The sequence below is a fragment of the Nerophis lumbriciformis genome, linkage group LG35 (genome assembly GCF_033978685.3).
Source record: "Nerophis lumbriciformis linkage group LG35, RoL_Nlum_v2.1, whole genome shotgun sequence".
Taxonomy (NCBI): domain Eukaryota; kingdom Metazoa; phylum Chordata; class Actinopteri; order Syngnathiformes; family Syngnathidae; genus Nerophis; species Nerophis lumbriciformis.
This window is the reverse complement of record NC_084582.2, coordinates 8,796,388-8,814,304: the sequence shown is the minus strand read 5'-3', so window position 1 is coordinate 8,814,304 and position 17,917 is coordinate 8,796,388. Positions and strand designations below refer to the sequence as shown.

Sequence of the window (17,917 nt, the reverse complement as noted above, 5' to 3'; positions counted from 1 at the left end):
CCGGCGAGGCGTCACCTTCTCCACTCCGTAAAAGTGTCCATCTCTTTTCTTTTTTTTTCTTCTGTTGTGGCATATGCTGCAGGTGCCTGCTCGTTTTTCGTATGTGGGTAACAACATTTAACTATGTATATATATTTCCGAATTGGTTTAACTGCCACCCGCCTGAATCTATTTAAAATCTAATTTTTTTATATAATTTGAACCACCCGACCCGACCCGACACGCGGATAAAATCTAATTTTTTTTAATTTCATCCGCCCGATCCGCGGATAATCCGCGGACTCCGCGGTTGTGCCCGCAAACCGCGCATCTCTAACACACACACACATACACACTTACACACACACACACACACACACACACACACACACACACAGGCCCAAACACACTCTGACCATACACCTCTCTCTCATCGCTCTGTGCTGAGGGCATCACTCTCTTTCCTATTCCTTGCATATCGTGTTGCTAAAGTACCCATCCGCCATGTTTGGCCTTGTGTGCATGTTTGAAAAAAATAATTAAAAAAAATTAATAATGTGGAAACAAGTGTGAAACTGAGAATGGCTTGATTTTTTTTTTATTCTGCTTGATTGCATTTACTGTATACTATCTCCCAGCATAACCTTTAGGTCAGTGGTCCCCAACCACCGGGCCGCGGCCTGGTACCGGTCCATGGATCGATTGGTACCTGGTCGCACAAGAAATAAAAAAATAAAAATACATGTTTTATTTTATTTATTTATTTTTTCAAATCAACATAAAAAACACAAGATACACTTACAATTAGTGCGCCAACCCAAAAAACCTCCCTCCCCCACTCATTCACACTCATTCACACAAAAGAGTTGTTTCTTTCTGTTATTAATATTTCTGGTTCCTACATTATATATCAATATAGATCAGTGGTTCTTAACCTTGTTGGAAGTACCGAACCCCACCAATTTCATATGCGCATTCACCGAACCCTTCTTTAGTGAAAAATAAAAGGTTTTGTTTTTTTCAAATTCAAGAAAAAGTTATGTTTTTTTACTGGTGCACAAAATGAACATCACCTTGTTCAAACAACAAAACCAACACATTGCATGAACTCACAACAAATTACACACCTTACACACATTACCATGAATTGATGAAAAACTTATTCGGGTGTTACCATTTAGTGGTCAATTGTACGGAATATGGACTGTACTGTGTAAACTGTACTGTGTATTCTCTTCCTTTGCAATCTGCTAGTAAAAGTTTCAATCGATCAATCAAACAACCTGCAAATCAGATGGAAAATTAGAGGGAATATTGTTTGGGGGTATCCATAATACGCTGATAGGGAGAAGTTTCTATTTACACGATAAGTCGGATGTGTCTCCACCGAACCCCTAGGGTTCGATCGAACCCAGGTTAAGAACCACTGATATAGATCAATGCAGTCTGCAGGGATGCAGTCTGTAAGCACACATGATTGTATTTCTTTGTGACCAAAAAAAACAAAAAAACATCCCCCCCCGGTCCGTGGGACAAATTTTCAAGCGTTGACCGGTCCGCGGCTACAAAAAGGTTGGGGACCACTGCTTTAGGTGACGCCCCCCCCCCCCCCCTTCACTCCACATCCGACCCCCCGGATTGTCAATAATTCAATGTATATACTCTGATGATTATCTTGTGTGATGACTGTATTATGATGATAGTGTAAATTTGTACCATGAATTGATTTACGTGGACCCCGACTTAAACACGTTGAAAAACTTATTCGAGTGTTACCATTTAGTGGTCAGTTGTACGGAATATGTACTGTACTGCCAATCAACCTATCCCCAGGTGCATGTTTTTGGCGGTGGGAGGAAGCCGGAGTACCCGGAGAGAACCTACGCAGTCACGGGGAGAACATGCAAACTCCACACAGAAAGATCCCGAGCCTGGGATTGAACCCAGGACTGCTCAGGACCTTCGTATTGTGAGGCACATCCACTAACCCCTGTGCCAAGTGTGTGAATGTGACGTGTGAATGTTGTCTGTCTATCTGTGTTGGCCCTGTGATGAGGTGGCGACTTGTCCAGGGGTGTACCTCGACTTCCGCCCGAATGCAGCTGAGATTGGCTCCAGCACCCCCCGCGACCCTAAAAAGGGACAAGCGGTAGAAAATGGATGGGATGGATGTACTGTACTGTAGAATCTACTAATACAAGTTTCAATCAATCAATCAAAAACGTAATGGACACTGTAAAAGTTGACAACTTGATGTGTGTCTTTTGGCAAGGCATTAGCCACTCTGAAATTGGATTTGAATCTGAGTTTGAAGATATCATTGTTGTACTGGAGTCATATATGTTGCGTTCACATACATTTTCAATTTGTTGGGCTTTGTTGTTTGGGTTTGGTTGAAAATAAGTACATTCCTATGACAAATGCATGCATTTTTGGTAGGCAAATGTGGGTTTTATTTGAGAAAACATTTACATGTTTAAGGTTTTTCTTATATTTTTGATGCTCCATATGGATCATTGTAATGCTATATTTGTTTCAAACATGCGTGACAAAGTCATATTCAGGAACATAAAGTTTATTGTAATAAAATATAATATAATAATATAATACATCAGTGTATATTATAGACTGTATAAGCTTTGGGTTATGACCGAAAGTACAAGATCACGGGTACAAGCGGCCGAAATGAGTTTCCTCCGCCGGGTGGCGGGGCTCTCCCTTAGAGATAGGGTGAGAAGCTCTGCCATCCGGGAGGAGCTCAAAGTAAAGCCGCTGCTCCTCCACATCGAGAGGAGCCAGATGAGGTGGTTCGGGCATCTGGTCAGGATGCCACCCGAACGCCTCCCTAGGGAGGTGTTTAGGGCACGTCCGACCGGTAGGAAGACCCAGGACACGTTGGGAAGACTATGTCTCCCGGCTGGCCTGGGAACGTCCCGGGGTCCCACAGGAAGAGCTGGACAAAGTGGCTGGGGAGAGGGAAGTCTGGGTTTCCCTGCTTAGGCTGCTGCCCCCGCGACCCGACCTCGGATAAACGGAAGAAGATGGATGGATGGATGGATGGATATTACATATATGTTATATTGCTACTATGGTACATTTTTAGTCTACTTTATACCTGCATTATCATTTCCATTCTTACCCTTTCCATCCTTTGAAATTGAGCTACTGTGTGGAACAATTTGCGGATCAATAAAGTCTGTCTAAATCTAAGTCTAAGTCCAAGTCCAATCCTCCGCCTTCTCTATGGCTCAACAATAACAGTTTTTTATCAGCAAAATAAAGACTATATACAGATGCCTTATTCAGTGATGTGAGAAATGGGAATAACAAGAAATAAGAAAATAATAAGACATTTTATATCATTAATAATAACTACTGTGATGAGGTGGCGACTTGTCCAGGGTGTACCCCGCCTTCCGCCCGAATGCAGCTGAGATAGGCCCCAGCACCCCCCGCGACCCCAAAAGGGACAAGCGGTAGAAAATGGATGAATGGACAAATTATAAAACAATTGCTCAAGATTCACTCAATATAGTAATGTCCATGTATTTGCAGTTAGTTTGCAAGAAACCAACACAACAACTGAATAACTCAACCAATTTTACAAACGGTCACCAAAGTAAATTATTTTAAATACATCAATGGGTATAATGATCAATCATTTTGAGTGCAACTGTTAAAAATGAGACTAAATGTGATTTAAAAAAATGTAACAATCATGACTGTCAGAGCATGTGAGTGTTTATGTTCTCTTGTAACAGTACTTGATTATATTGTTTAATCTATTGATCTGTTTGATTTAGCACAACAAACCCTGAACTTATCATCCGTTTCTCTTTTTTTTATATGTCCCTATTAGTTTTTACAACATTTTAGAGAGGGAGGCAATAACATTGATTGATTGATTGATTGAAACTTTTATTAGTAGATTGCACAGTACAGTACATATTCCGTGCAATTGACCACTAAATGGTAACACCCGAATAAGTTTTTCAATTTGTTTAAGTCGGGGTCCACGTAAATCAATTCATGGTACAAATATATACTATCATCATAGTACAGTCACCACACAAGTTAATCATCAGAGTATATACATTGAATTATTTACATTATTTACAATCCGGGGGGTGGGATGAGGAGGGTTTGGTTGATATCAGCACTTCAGTCATCAACAATTGCATCATCAGAGAAATGGACATTGAAACAGTGTAGGTCTGACTTGGTAGGATATGTACAGCGAGCAGAGAACATAGTGAGTTCAGATAGCATAAGAACAAGTATACTGTATACTAGGGCTGCAACAACTAATCGATTAAATCGATTAAAATCGATTATAAAAATAGTTGGCGATTAATTTAGTCATCGATTTGTTGGATCTATGCTATGCGCATGCGCAGAGGCAATTAAAAAAAAAATTGTATTTTTTTTAAAAATGTATTAACCTTTATTTATAAACTGCAACATGTACAAACAGCTGAGAAACAATAATCAAAATAAGTATGGTGCCAGTATGCTGTTTTCCCCCCAATAAAATACTGGAAAGGATAGAAATTTAGTTTGTCTCTTTTATCCGATTATGAATCGGTTAATCGAAGTAATAATCGACAGATTAATCGATTATCAAATTAATCGTTAGTTGCAGCCCTAGTATATACATTAGAAATGCATTTGATGACAAATGATTATAATCTGGTTCGCGTTGACTGAAAACAACAAAAACATTTTATCATCGTACATTTTGCATTGTGGTTCCTCTTGTACAACTTACTACTAAAATAAAAAGGGGTAGGAATAATAAAATTGGATTCTTCATACTTATTTTCAGACATGTTGTAAAGAATGATTAATTGATTTAAACTTTTATAAGTAGATTGCACAGTACAGTACATATTCCGTACAATTGACCACTAAATGGTAACACCCGAATACGTTTTTCAACTTGTTTAATTCGGGGTCCATGATACAGATATATACTATCATCATAATACAGTCATCACACAAGATAATCATCAGAGTACAAACCCCGTTTCCATATGAGTTGGGAAATTGTGTTAGATGTAAATATAAACGGAATACAATGATTTGCAAATCCTTTTCAACCCATATTCAATTGAATGCACTACAAAGACAAGATATTTGATGTTCAAACTCATAAACTTTATTTTTATTTTTTTTCAAATAATAATTAACTTAGAATTTCATGGCTGCAACATGTGCCAAAGTAGTTGGGAAAGGGCATGTTCACCACTGTGTTACATGGCCTTTCCTTTTAACAACACTCAGTAAACGTTTGGGAACTGAGGAGACACATTTTTTAAGCTTCTCAGGTGGAATTCTTTCCCATTCTTGCTTGATGTACAGCTTAAGTTGTTCAACAGTCCGGGGGTCTCCGTTGTGGTATTTTAGGCTTCATAATGCGCCACACATTTTCAATGGGAGACAGGTCTGGACTACAGGCAGGCCAATCTAGTACCCACACTCTTTTACTATGAAGCCACGTTGATGTAACACGTGGCTTGGCATTGTCTTGCTGAAATAAGCAGGGGCGTCCATGGTAACATATGTTGCTCCAAAGCCTGTATGTACCTTTCAGCATTAATGGCGCCTTCACAGATGTGTAAGTTACCCATGTCTTGGGCACTAATACACCCCCATACCATGACAGATGCTGGCTTTTCAACTTTGTGCCTATAACAATCCGGATGGTCTTTTTCCTCTTTGGTCCGGAGGACACGACGTCCACAGTTTCTAAAAACAATTTGAAATGTGGACTCGTCCGACCACAGAACACTTTTCCATTTTGTATCAGTCCATCTTAGACGAGCTCAGGCCCAGCGAAGGCGACGGTGTTTCTGGGTGTTGTTGATAAACGGTTTTCAACTTGCATAGGAGAGTTTTAACTTGCACTTACAGATGTAGCGACCAACTGTAGTTACTGACAGTGGGTTTCTGAAGTGTTCCTGAGCCCATGTGGTGATATCCTTTACACACTGATGTCGCTTGTTGATGCAGTACAGCCTGAGGGATCGAAGGTCACGGGTTTAGCTGCTTACGTGCTCTGATTTCTCCAGATTCTCTGAACCCTTTGATGATATTACGGACCGTAGATGGTGAAATCCCTAAATTCCTTGCAATAGTTGGTTGAGAAAGGTTTTTCTTAAACTGTTCAACAATTTGCTCACGCATTTGTTGACAAAGTGGTGACCCTCGCCCCATCCGTGTTTGTGAATGACTGAGCATTTCAAGGAATCTACTTTTAAAGTTAAAGTTAAAGTTAAAGTTAAAGTATCAATGATTGTCACACACACACGAGGTGTGGCGAAATTATTCTCTGCATTTGACCCATCACCCTTGATCACCCCCTGGGAGGTGAGGGGAGCAGTGGGCAGCAGCGGTGGCCGCGCCCGGGAATCATTTTTGGTGATTTAACCCCCAATTCCAACCCTTGATGCTGAGTGCCAAGCAGGGAGGTAATGGGTCCCATTTTTATAGTCTTTGGTATGACTCGGCCGGGGTTTGAACTCACAACCTACCGATCTCAGGGCGGACACTCTATCCACTAGGCCACTGAGTATACCCAATCATGGCACCCACCCGTTCCCAATTTGCTTGTTCACCTGTGGGATGTTCCAAATAAGTCTTTGATGAGCATTCCTCAACTTTATCAGTATTTATTGCCACCTTTCCCAACTTCTTTGTCACGTGATGCTGGCATCAAATTCTAAAGTTAATGATTATTTGCACAAAAAAAAAATGTTTATCAGTTTGAACATCAAATATGTTGTCTTTGTAGCATATTCAACTGAATATGGGTTGAAAATGATTTGCAAATCATTGTATTTTGTTTATATTTACATCTAACATAATTTCCCAACTCATATGGAAACAGGGTTTGTATATACATTGAATTATTTACATTATTTACAATCCGGGGTGTGGGATGTGGAGGGGGGGGTGGTTAGGTTTGGTTGATATCAACACTTCAGTCATCAACAATTGCATCATCAGAGAAATGGACATTGAAACAGTGTAGGACTGACTTGGTATGATATGTACAGCAAGTAGTGGACATAGAGAGAGAGATCAGAAAGCATAAGAATAAGTATCTACATTTGATTATTTACATTTGATTATTTACAATCCGGGGAGGTGGGATGTGGAAGGGGGAGGGTGTTAGTTTAGGGTTGGAGTTGCCTGGAGGTGTTCTTTTAGTGCGGTTTGGAACATTGAACAGGAAATTAAAATATGTACAATATGTAATGTATCATATTGAAACTTTTGAAATAAACTTAAAGTTTAAAATTAAAAAATATTCTCACAAAATATTAAAGAGTTGAGCATGTACTGTATGGACTGCAATAATATAAACATTTTGGTTACATTACGTCGAAAATCGGATTCTCTGAAGAAGGCACAGGTATGGCCGAGTTGTTGTCTTGAGCATGTGTGTGACGTCCCAATGAGAGTTGACATGAACTGGTAACGCTAGCTACCAGTTAAGTTGGCCTTCCATGTCATGTCTTGACGTTCGTTATACAGCCTCGTGATATTGGTAAACCTAACATGACGTTATGTTCTTCCTGTTTGACAGGCATCTAATGCGGCGAATCGGAAGCGGGTATTTTTCCGCGAGGGCCAATGGGATTGCGAGAATCCTCACCAGAGGCGGTCTTTCTCAGAAACAGTGCGTATCGGGTTAGGTTGTTAGAAAGTTAATGGCTGGGGGAAAGAGAACCTCCTCAACCGTAGCTTCGGGAGAGTTTCTGGATTCCCTGAAGTAAAACAACGCAAATAGCCGGAAGGAAAGAGTCTGGACGGACGGTTTACGTCAACAACTCGCTCGTTAACCCACGTATCGTGAAAATAATTATGCAGGATGCAGTAGCCGGGACGGCAATGCTGACGGACGGCTTCGAGGACGAGATTGACTCGGTGACTCCTCGCTCCCCAGTGGCAGGGATGGGGGTAGGAGCGACACCAGGAGGAGTCGGGCTAGGGGGCATTGGGATTGGTGTGGGTGGAAAGAAAGTACGCTTGTACGGCGAACCTGGCGGGCCTTCCGCGGACAGACTGGATTTCAAACTGGCGGCCGCGGCCGTCCTCTCATCGGGTCCGGGATCCGGCAGCGACGAAGACGAGGTTTCAGAGGTAGCTCAACTAAGCTAAGCTAGTTAGCTAAGCCTTGCCAGAACGTACGGCTGCGTTCCTCTTGCTTCTGGAGCTAACGTTAGCTGCTAGCCACCTCCTCCCAGGCCGCTGAAATTACGTAAAATAAACTCGGACCTTTTACTATTTTACCCATTTGCGAGCATAAGAAGCTTACGTAGTGTCTTATACCGACGATATTGGTGAAGTGCTGGACATTTGTTCACACGAACCAGCTGAAATGTTTTATTTATGCAGCTCAGGCTTTAAATGGGGCCTAGTTGGGGTGTAAGCAACGACGGCCTCGTTCGGTGCTGTCGTCTCTTAACACCCATCACAAGTTTGTTCTTTCCAGCCGAAGCAGATGGAAGATGTTCACTAACCAACGACGGATTCTGCCAGTTTATCGGTAGCTATGTTACGCGTACGACAGTTTCCATGTCATGTAAATGAGCCCCGCTCGTCCCACGGCTAACTTTGCGAGGGACAATCCGGGTTGTGTTTTTAATTGCGGAACTCCAATATTCGACAGTTGCTGTAATATATAAGCAAATATATAATGTCATGTGGGTGCCGGCATTGTGTCAGTTGTATTTTTTTTTCCAACTACATTATTAAGAGAGTTTATGTCGATAGATATTCAACTTCCCATGTGCTGGCAGTCACAGCAGGACAGGTGTGATTGTATTTCCTCCATCGCATGTGAACACACGGCAGTGCGTTAAATTAGTCCACGCTTCTATAATCATCAATTTGAATTGTAAAATGACATTAACACATTTGACCAGAATGACTCACCTATTGTCATGACGCAAGCAATTGGACTTTTCTAACATTTATTCCGTGTGTCATATGATATGCCAGCGGCAAACATGGGAATTGAGCTAGATGGTAAATATTTGATTCACACAAACCTATCTAAAGTTTCAGTTATATACAATTTAATAATGTCAGTCATCTTGCATATTGACTGTCACACGGCTACTGCTGCAAATAACTATTCTGTTGAACTCTTTATTGTTGCAAACTTATAGTGTATCTCATCAGGGGGGAGTACAGCCATAACAACTAGACAGATGTCAGCTGATGCTGATATTATTACAGCCTGTCAAAGTTTATTTCTCATCTATGCAACATGACAACATTGTGCAGTGTCAATACCAATGTATTTGGGTTAATTAAGCAGATGAAAAGTGGCCTAGGTTTAAAACAAAAAGACAATATATTGATGATATAATCCTGCAAAGGAAATGAAGGATGACAATTGCATAAAGACACCAAGGTATATCCGAAAGGCTGTGTTTGCAGTGGTGTTTGACTGCAGTTGAGATTTCACTGCTGTGGGCAGTAGCTAAAATCTGAGCCCCAGGATTAAACAGATGCCATTCCAGGCCTATCCAGCTCTGTGGATACCAACACTCTGGGAACTGTAGTTCAATAGTAGTGAAGACTGATGTCCATTGTTGAATGTAAAAGTGTTCTCACTGGTCCTGTGGCAGAATTCCTCCAAGTTGCTAAATTATCATTTTTACTTGCACAAATGTATATAAATTTAGTGTAAGGTCACATTTTATCTTGGTATGTGTGGGATTTTGGATAAATAGTTAACTTCAAGTCATTCAATTGTTCATTTCAGCCAACAGAAATCACTTGATATTAAGCAAATTTTTGTTATTTAAAGTTGTAGACACTGGAGACGCACACCAGTAAGCCCAGAGGCAAATAGCCCCTATAGATGGAAACCAAAACTCTGTCCACTATTGTAGGTTCAACTCAAGGAGGGTGAAATGTTTCTTAAGTAAATACATCTTAACTGTCATTTGTAATCTGACCTATTTATCAGTCTATATAGTACAAAAATAAAGAAAAAAATACAACATCTTAGAGGGTTCTTTGAAAGCCAGATTGTGAGTGTTGCCATTAAAAGCTATACTACACATACAGTACAAACAGTGCTACAAATGTAATTCATATCTTTACTGTAAACATTATCTGTAAGTTTTACAAAACAGATTGATAGATGACATGCAACGGTGTCATGTGTAGATTGTAAGGTTTAAATATGGACTAATTTCTTCTGGCCAACCTTGTTGAGTTTGAGTAAATGTTAAGCAACTAACCCACAAGTGCCAACAAGGCCATGTTGGCTCTGTGTGTAAGGTTGTAATTCCTTGCTATGGTACTGCCACTCTTCTGTGCTTTTGCCCGCCTTCTGCACATTGTAAGACATCGTAAACAAATAAGGGCGGAAGGCCTTTTGTTTTTAGTTAGCCTAATTGTGTTATGTCAGATTATTAACATGACTGTTTACAATGGGTCACATGTGCACCATTATACTTATGTTTCACACTTTTATTTTCTTCAAGCTTTCTGTAAGATGCAAAGTCTAGAAAACTATTTGACCTTTCGTTGTGCTCATCTCGGTCCTTTCCAGGTTGAGTCCTTCATTTTGGACCAAGAGGATCTGGATAACCCCATCATGAAGACAGCATCAGAGTTACTTTTGTCTAGCGCAACAGACGGAGTTGATTTGAGGACAGTAGATCCAGAGACACAGGCCCGGCTTGAAGCGCTACTAGAAGCTGCAGGTATGATTGCGTTGTCCACCTTTACGTAACTTGACGTGTTATTTGTAGTTGACTATCACTAGCTGCGTTTCCATTACAGTTTTTCGCAAAATAAAAGCAGTATTTCTAAAATTTCGACAAAGTCAGTGTTTCCATTAAAGGGTGTTTTGGGTCATGAGCCGTAATTCTCGTAAAATCTCGTCCCGAGAGACTCCACTTTGAGGAAGAACGACACTTTGCGATTCTGTGGTTTTGGAACTGTGATTACAATTGCAGCCACTGTTGTTGCCGTGATTGTCAATAGAAGACGAAGGCAGCAGGTGTTCGCTCAAAGGCAATGTCTTTACGTATGGCAGCAGCCACGATTGAAGGTTTTTTTGGGAGAGAATTCTGAAAGACAAATTCACAGAAGAATTGTGGATTCAAGGGCCCCCTCAACATTGTTCAGGCATGTGGGTCTCACCGAGCCTGCGAGTCGGCCTCTATTGTCGAGAAGGGACCTACAGGACGGCCCGCTGCCGCCTCGCTCCCCCTGGCCGACCGTTAAGAAGCGAGATCAAGGCGACCTTTCTGCCCTAGTTGTCCTGCATCGGCAGGTGTTTAGGTGCTCTGTAATTGCGAAAAAAATGTTTCCATCATGCTTTTGCGACACACTTTAATCTCAGAAGAGTAAAAATGTTTTAACAATATTTGAGAGGTTTTTAAAAATATGGGTGTTTCTATTACCATTTTATTATTGCGATATTTAGGTTTTGCGCATTTCTATGGGTAATGGAAACGCAGCTATTGTGATGGTCAAAGCGAATGTGGTCCTTAATTTGTTGCTGTAATTCCTAAAACTTCCTGTCAGTTTTTATTTTTCCTATGTCATTTTCAAACCAAACAGACTGTCTTTGTGGAAAACCTTGGGCTGAAATTGCTTAAACAAAGAGCAGCTGCTGGTTCAGCAAGTGTTTTATTGGTTTGAATATGATTAGTGAAAATTTGCTTGAATATAGGCTGCAGTCTAACTGTAAGAAAAGTCTATGTAGAGTAATCCATCAACCCTGGGTGTCCTGGCCTCATTTGGGCTTATGAACATTATGAGGCAGATTAACCCTGCAACACACTTGAGCCTACACCGCATGTAGAGAGCCCATGTGAACAAATACTGACTAATCCTATTCTAGGTGTCTTTCTCCTAGACTAGTCAAGTGGTTGTAGCATAAGCTATCATAACATTACACCTGTTAAAGTCATAATGAATAGATATTTTTAAATATATTTTTTTATTATATCAATACAGAAGGTTGAATCTACATTCAAAAGTTGTGGCAGAACCATCTAAAATGATTTATCAGTATTGTAAATATTCACAAATAGAAAATATTAACAAAACAGCCTCACACAAGCCTTTTTAAGACCATCACACAGGAAGTATTCCATATGTGACACTAAACATCTCAACAATACTCTATAATAGATATGCATTTTCTCGTAGTCTGGTCAACGAGACATATCTCTACTTATAAGTGATGCATCTAGTGCTGCGACAACTAATCGATTAAAATCGATTATAAAAATAGTTGGCGATTAATTTAGTCATCGATTTGTTGGATCTATGCTATGCACAATTGTTAATTTATTTAGAATTTTTATTTTAAAAACTTTTTTTTTAATTTACCGTATTTTCCGCACCATAAGGCGCCCTGGGTTATAAGCCGCGCCTTCAATGAACGGCATATTTCAAAACTTTGTCCACCTATAAGCCGCCCCGTTGTAAGCCGCATCTAACTGCGCTAAAGGAATGTCAAAAAAACAGTCAGATAGGTCAGTCAAACTTTAATAATATATTAAAAACCAGCGTTCTAACAACTCTGTTCACTCCCAAAATGTACGCAAATGTGCAATCACAAACATAGTAAAATTCAAAATAGTGCAGAGCAATAGCAACATAATGTTGCTCGAACGTTAATGTCACAACACACAAAATAAACATAACGCTCACTTTCTGAAGCTATTCTTCATTCATAAATCCCTCGAATTCTTCTCCTTCGGTGTCCGAATTGAAAAGTTGGGCGAATGTGGGATCCAAAATGGCCGGCTCCGTCTCGTCGAAGTAATCGGAGTCAGTGTCGCTGTTGTCCAGCAGTTCTGTGAATCCTGCCTTCCGGAAAGCTCGGACCACAGTTGTGACCGAAATATCTGCCCAGGTATTTACGATCCACTGGCAGATGTTGGCGTATGTCGTCCAGCGCTGTCTCCCTGTCTTGGTGAACGTCACGTGTGTTCGCCTTCTGTCATCCACTGTTCCCACGCAGTTAGCAGTCTAGCTTCGAATGCCCTGTTGACACCAATATCTAGCGGCTGGAGGTCTTTTGTCAATCCACCCGGAATGACGGCGAGTATTGAATTAAGCGCGTAAGCGTGTCTCTTAATGTGATGTTATGAGCTAGCAAATATAACAACTACACTACCCAGCATGCAACGATAGTGACGAGCATGCGCGGTAGCCCTGAGAAGCGTTGTTGTATGCCGGCAGTTAGAATGTGGTTATGAGCACGCTGTGAGTAAACGTTGAGAACTCAGTTAACACGCCTCGTCTGCATTATTTATAATTAGACAGACAACACACTTAATAGGAGCCATTTTGGGGTCTTTACATAAACACACAAATGGAAATGAAACGTCACATATCCCAGCATGCACCGCGCGCTTCTTCTTCTACGGGGAAAAAAGATGGCGGCTGTTTACCGTAGTTGCGAGACCTACATTTTATGAAAATTAATATTAATATTAACCCATATATAAGGCGCACCGGATTATAAGGCGCACTGTCAGCTTTTGAGAAAATTTGTGGTTTTTAGGTGCGCCTTATAGTGCGGAAAATACGGTACCTTTATTTATAAACTGCAACATGTACAAACAGCTGAGAAACAATAACCAAAATAAGTATGGTGCCAGTATGCTGTTTTTTTCCTTCAATAAAATACTGGAAAGGATAGAAATGTAGTTTGTCTCTTTTATCCGATTATTAATCGATTAATCGAAGTAATAATCGACAGATTAACCGATTATCAAAAGAATCGTTAGTTGCAGCCCTAGATGCATCTATAACTTTTTTTTATTTTAAAAATGTCATACGTCAATATATAGGTTAACGAGCGCTATTCATCTTATAATACAGATTTGTTTGGTTTCATGTCATGGAGGGGGTTAGGCTGATTCTCATGCCGTCATATCAGGGAAATTCAAAAAATGCAATGGGATTACCCCACTTTTAAAATCAATTCCCATATCTATTAATTTACTTTAAATTGAAAGCTTTTGATATTAAGTCCATCACACACATCAACACCTGTCTTGCTGAGTTGAATACAGTAATACCTCAGGGTACGGGTTAAATTCGTTATGTGACACAGCTCGTACCTTGAAAAACTTGTTATTCCAAAACAGCATTGCCCTATGAAAGGAATTACAATCAATTTTAATCTGCGCTTGTCCCACCAAACCACACAATTTTAACATGCCTTTTAAAAAGAAAAACACTTTCAAATAAGAAATATTATATCAAAACAATACAATAGAAGTGGTAGTACAAACAAGTAATGTAATAATATTGTACAACATTTACATTGTAGAGCAGAATTATAGGGTATCTCCTTCAGGCTTCTCAGTCAAACACACCGTCAGGTTCTTTTGTTATCCAAATGTCCACCATTTAGATATTTTTTTTTATGTCCCTGGCTGGCTCTATTGACTCATTCGGCTTTGGTATGATGCAGTGTTGCGCTCGAACTGCCTCGCCAAGTGGGCTAAACGCTCGGTCGTGTTTTGGATTGTTTCTTTCTTTTAATACAATGAATATCATTCACTTCTTCTTCGCACTCTCCCTCACACTCATTTTCTTAATTACCATAATTTGACAAACAAATTCATGTAATGATAATCATAATAATGGATTAGATTTATATAACACTTTTTTTCCTATTCACGATACCAGGGGTCGGCAACCCAAAATGTTGAAAGAGCCATATTGGACCTAAAATACAAAAATGAAATATGTCTGGAGCCGCAAAAAATGTAAAGCTTTATATAGGTACTATAATAAAGATATACACATGATGTAAGTGCCTATATTATCTATAATACCCTATCAAAATGACTGTGTCGCAGGCTGATACAAATCTTCATTGACAAATGTTGAAAAGTAATATTTATTATACACATTTTTACAATGTTTACAATTAATAAAACAGAGGCTTCTCAGAAGGTGAGAAACTCCTAGAAATTACTTTCTTATAATGGCGAAAGATTTAGATGTGTGTGTCCAAGTTAAAGGAAACGACAGGCTGTCTTCTTCTAATGGATTTATTACAATCTTTGCAAGCTGGGTAACGTTTGCTGTGGTCTATAACGGCACACAAACCGCTATCAGAAATGCAGCCAATATTACATACAGATAATATGTCATGATAAATAATCGATTTTTAGATGCATCGCAATTCAGACATGGACGATTATAGAATCGATTAGTAAACGTCGATAATCAATTTATTTAGTCTAAAGCAGTTGAGGCAATTCTCACATTTGACTAGAAATAGTTTATGATCAGTGTTGTAAAATGTACATACTAACATTGTAACATCGTAGCCAGAGTACAAGTAAGAAAATTGTCAGTGACATCTAACAGATGGTGGGTAGATGAACAAAGAGCTGTTATTAATTTTTACATTTGCCATGGAATGAGCTGGAGGCAGTGGTTTTTTCTCAACCAAACAGCTAGCAGCTAAAAGCAAACAAAATCCTTTTTTTCTGTAATTATTTTTCCTTCTTCCCTTTTAGTGTAATTCATGTGTTTCCGGACATTATTTATAAATTTCTTTGATTTTCATTTTTATGTTGCTAATTTTAAACTTCTTATCAAACAATGACCAAGTGCTGGAAATATTAAAAAAATCCAGTAGAACCTAAAGGCTGAACTCCTGCTGGTTGAAAAACAATTTCTCTCCATTAAACAAACTTTGGAATATGCAACGTTGAACACAAATCCATTTCATGATTCTTGTTTAACTTTGAACTAATTTCGAAGCAATTTCTCTCATTGGAACTGAGAAGGACAAATGGTAGAAAATGGATGGGATGGATGGATGGAATTGATGTAGAATGCATTTGTTTCGGTATTCTTACATTCATGAAAAATGTATTAACTATACTGGCAATGTTTTAATTACAGTGGTACTAACTATGTAACGATAAAAGGTATTAATAATAACCGCGATAAAACTCTTGACGGTTTGTATTATTGTTTTGAATTAAGATTATCGAAAAACCGTGAATGATAACCGCACTTTGATGAACTCCCAGACCCACTAGCGCTAGCTTGTGAGGTACTTTAAATGCTAAAATTAATAGAAGAAACATTAACATATTTCCCCATTAAGAAACAACATACCCCAATATATACTTATATAAGCACTTTAGTGTCTGAGCAATTAAGATTTTCAGTTGTGCACATTGAATCTACAAGCTCTGTTCTTTTGTGTGATGATTTATACTCTCAGGAATACACAAAGGTGTTTTTTATTTGAACAACTTTAATGACACAGACGGAGGTGTCTACTACAGGAAGAGAACTTGTGTGACGTCACATAAACCGGAGATAAAGCAGAGTGAACGCTCAATTTGCCATTATCAATAAAAACACATTTTTTTCATGCATCCATTTTATTTTACAGATAAATGGAAGAAGATAAACATATTTAAAGACTCAATAAAATAAGTTTCTTAAGAATCCAGAACAATATTTAAAGTTTCTTCTGACAAGAAAGTATATTGTTTCTATTTATTTTAGTTATTAAAAAAAAAAAAATACTGGTTAAAGGATTTCAGTGTGTGGATAAGTAATTTTTGAGCAAATTCTACAATAATAATAACCGTGATCTGACATTTTCAGATTGTTCCATCTCTAAGTGGTACATCATATAGCAAGCACATTGCGTTCAACAACCGAGGTTGTAAGTCAAATCAGTCCCGCTCATTGACATTAATTAATTAATATTTCTGTGCTTGGCCCTCCAATTAACTACAATTTTAAAATGTAACATGTCTTTTTAAAAAGAAAAACAACTTTTAGATAATAAATATTGTTTGAAGCACCTACAAACAATGATAGTAGTTTTATGAAATAATGTAATAATATTTTCTGCTTTGCTCTAAATCTCTGTTTTGGTTGTTGGAGGGCAGGATTGTGTCGATCTGTGGCTGTGGGTGTTGACAAATACCACTTCAGCAGCAGCAAAAATACTTGTAACTCAAATTATGCCTGCAACTTAAAGCATTACTAAAAGCAGGAACAGAGCTCATGTCTCAAAATATTCATAATTTAAGGTACTCCTAATTTGCAGTTCCACTATACTATTATAACATTACTTGCTATCATTGTAAATATGTATAATTGTAAAAGTGATCTGAAATCTCATATTATTACAGCATATGTGATGGTTGTTAAACCTCCATGTTTTGAGTGACTTTAGAAGCATATTTTCCAGCAATGTTTGACTTTAGAGGGTCCACTGTTTTCAGTATCAAATTGCCACCATCATAAAACATTTGTTAACTGTACTAACGTTTGTGTACAAAGAAGTAAACCATTGAGGTAATGTTGAACTAAATCATTAAAAGTGACAGCATACCCATCTTGGTCGACATAGGTAGCAAGTAACTTTAGCCAACAGCTAAAATTACCAGTCGACTCCGGTGGTCACTGACGTAAAATCAGCAACTCGTTCAAAAGTGTCAGTTGCACCCATTTTTACCAAAAGTTTTACATCAACAGCGTTAATTTATGAAATGTAAATAAGGGTGTCACTTTTTTGAGCAACATTATTTATGTAACTTGTTGCCCTCGAGCGCAGTGTTTTTCAACCACTGTGCCGCGGCACACCAGTGTGCCGTGAGATAGTCTGGTGTGCCGTGGGAGATTATCTAATTTCACCTATTTGGGTTAAAAATATTTTTTGCAAACCAGTAATTATAGTCTGCAAATTATGTGTTGTTGTTGTTTATGTGCTGTCTAGAGCTCGGCAGAGTAACCGTGTAATACTCTTCCATATCAGTAGGTGGCAGCCGGTAGCTAATTGCTTTGTAGATGTCGGAAACAGCGGGAGGCAGCGTGCAGGTAAAAAGGTATCTAATGCTTAAACCAAAAATAAACAAAAAGTGAGTGCTCCTAAGAAAGGGCATTG

General features: G+C 39.0%; 1 protein-coding gene across 1 annotated transcript in view; it reads left to right on the top strand.

The window, feature by feature from the left end:
• Nucleotides 1–7,675: 7,675 nt before the first annotated feature.
• The window catches only part of ankhd1 (ankyrin repeat and KH domain containing 1), a 39,165-nt gene continuing 28,923 nt past the window's right edge, over nucleotides 7,676–17,917 (top strand). Inside the window, exons 1-2 of the mRNA XM_072912331.1 lie at nucleotides 7,676–8,127; nucleotides 10,559–10,712. Of these exons, the coding sequence (XP_072768432.1) occupies nucleotides 7,849–8,127; nucleotides 10,559–10,712 (433 nt within the window). The 5' untranslated portion in view covers nucleotides 7,676–7,848. The remainder of the gene's footprint in view (nucleotides 8,128–10,558; nucleotides 10,713–17,917) is intronic.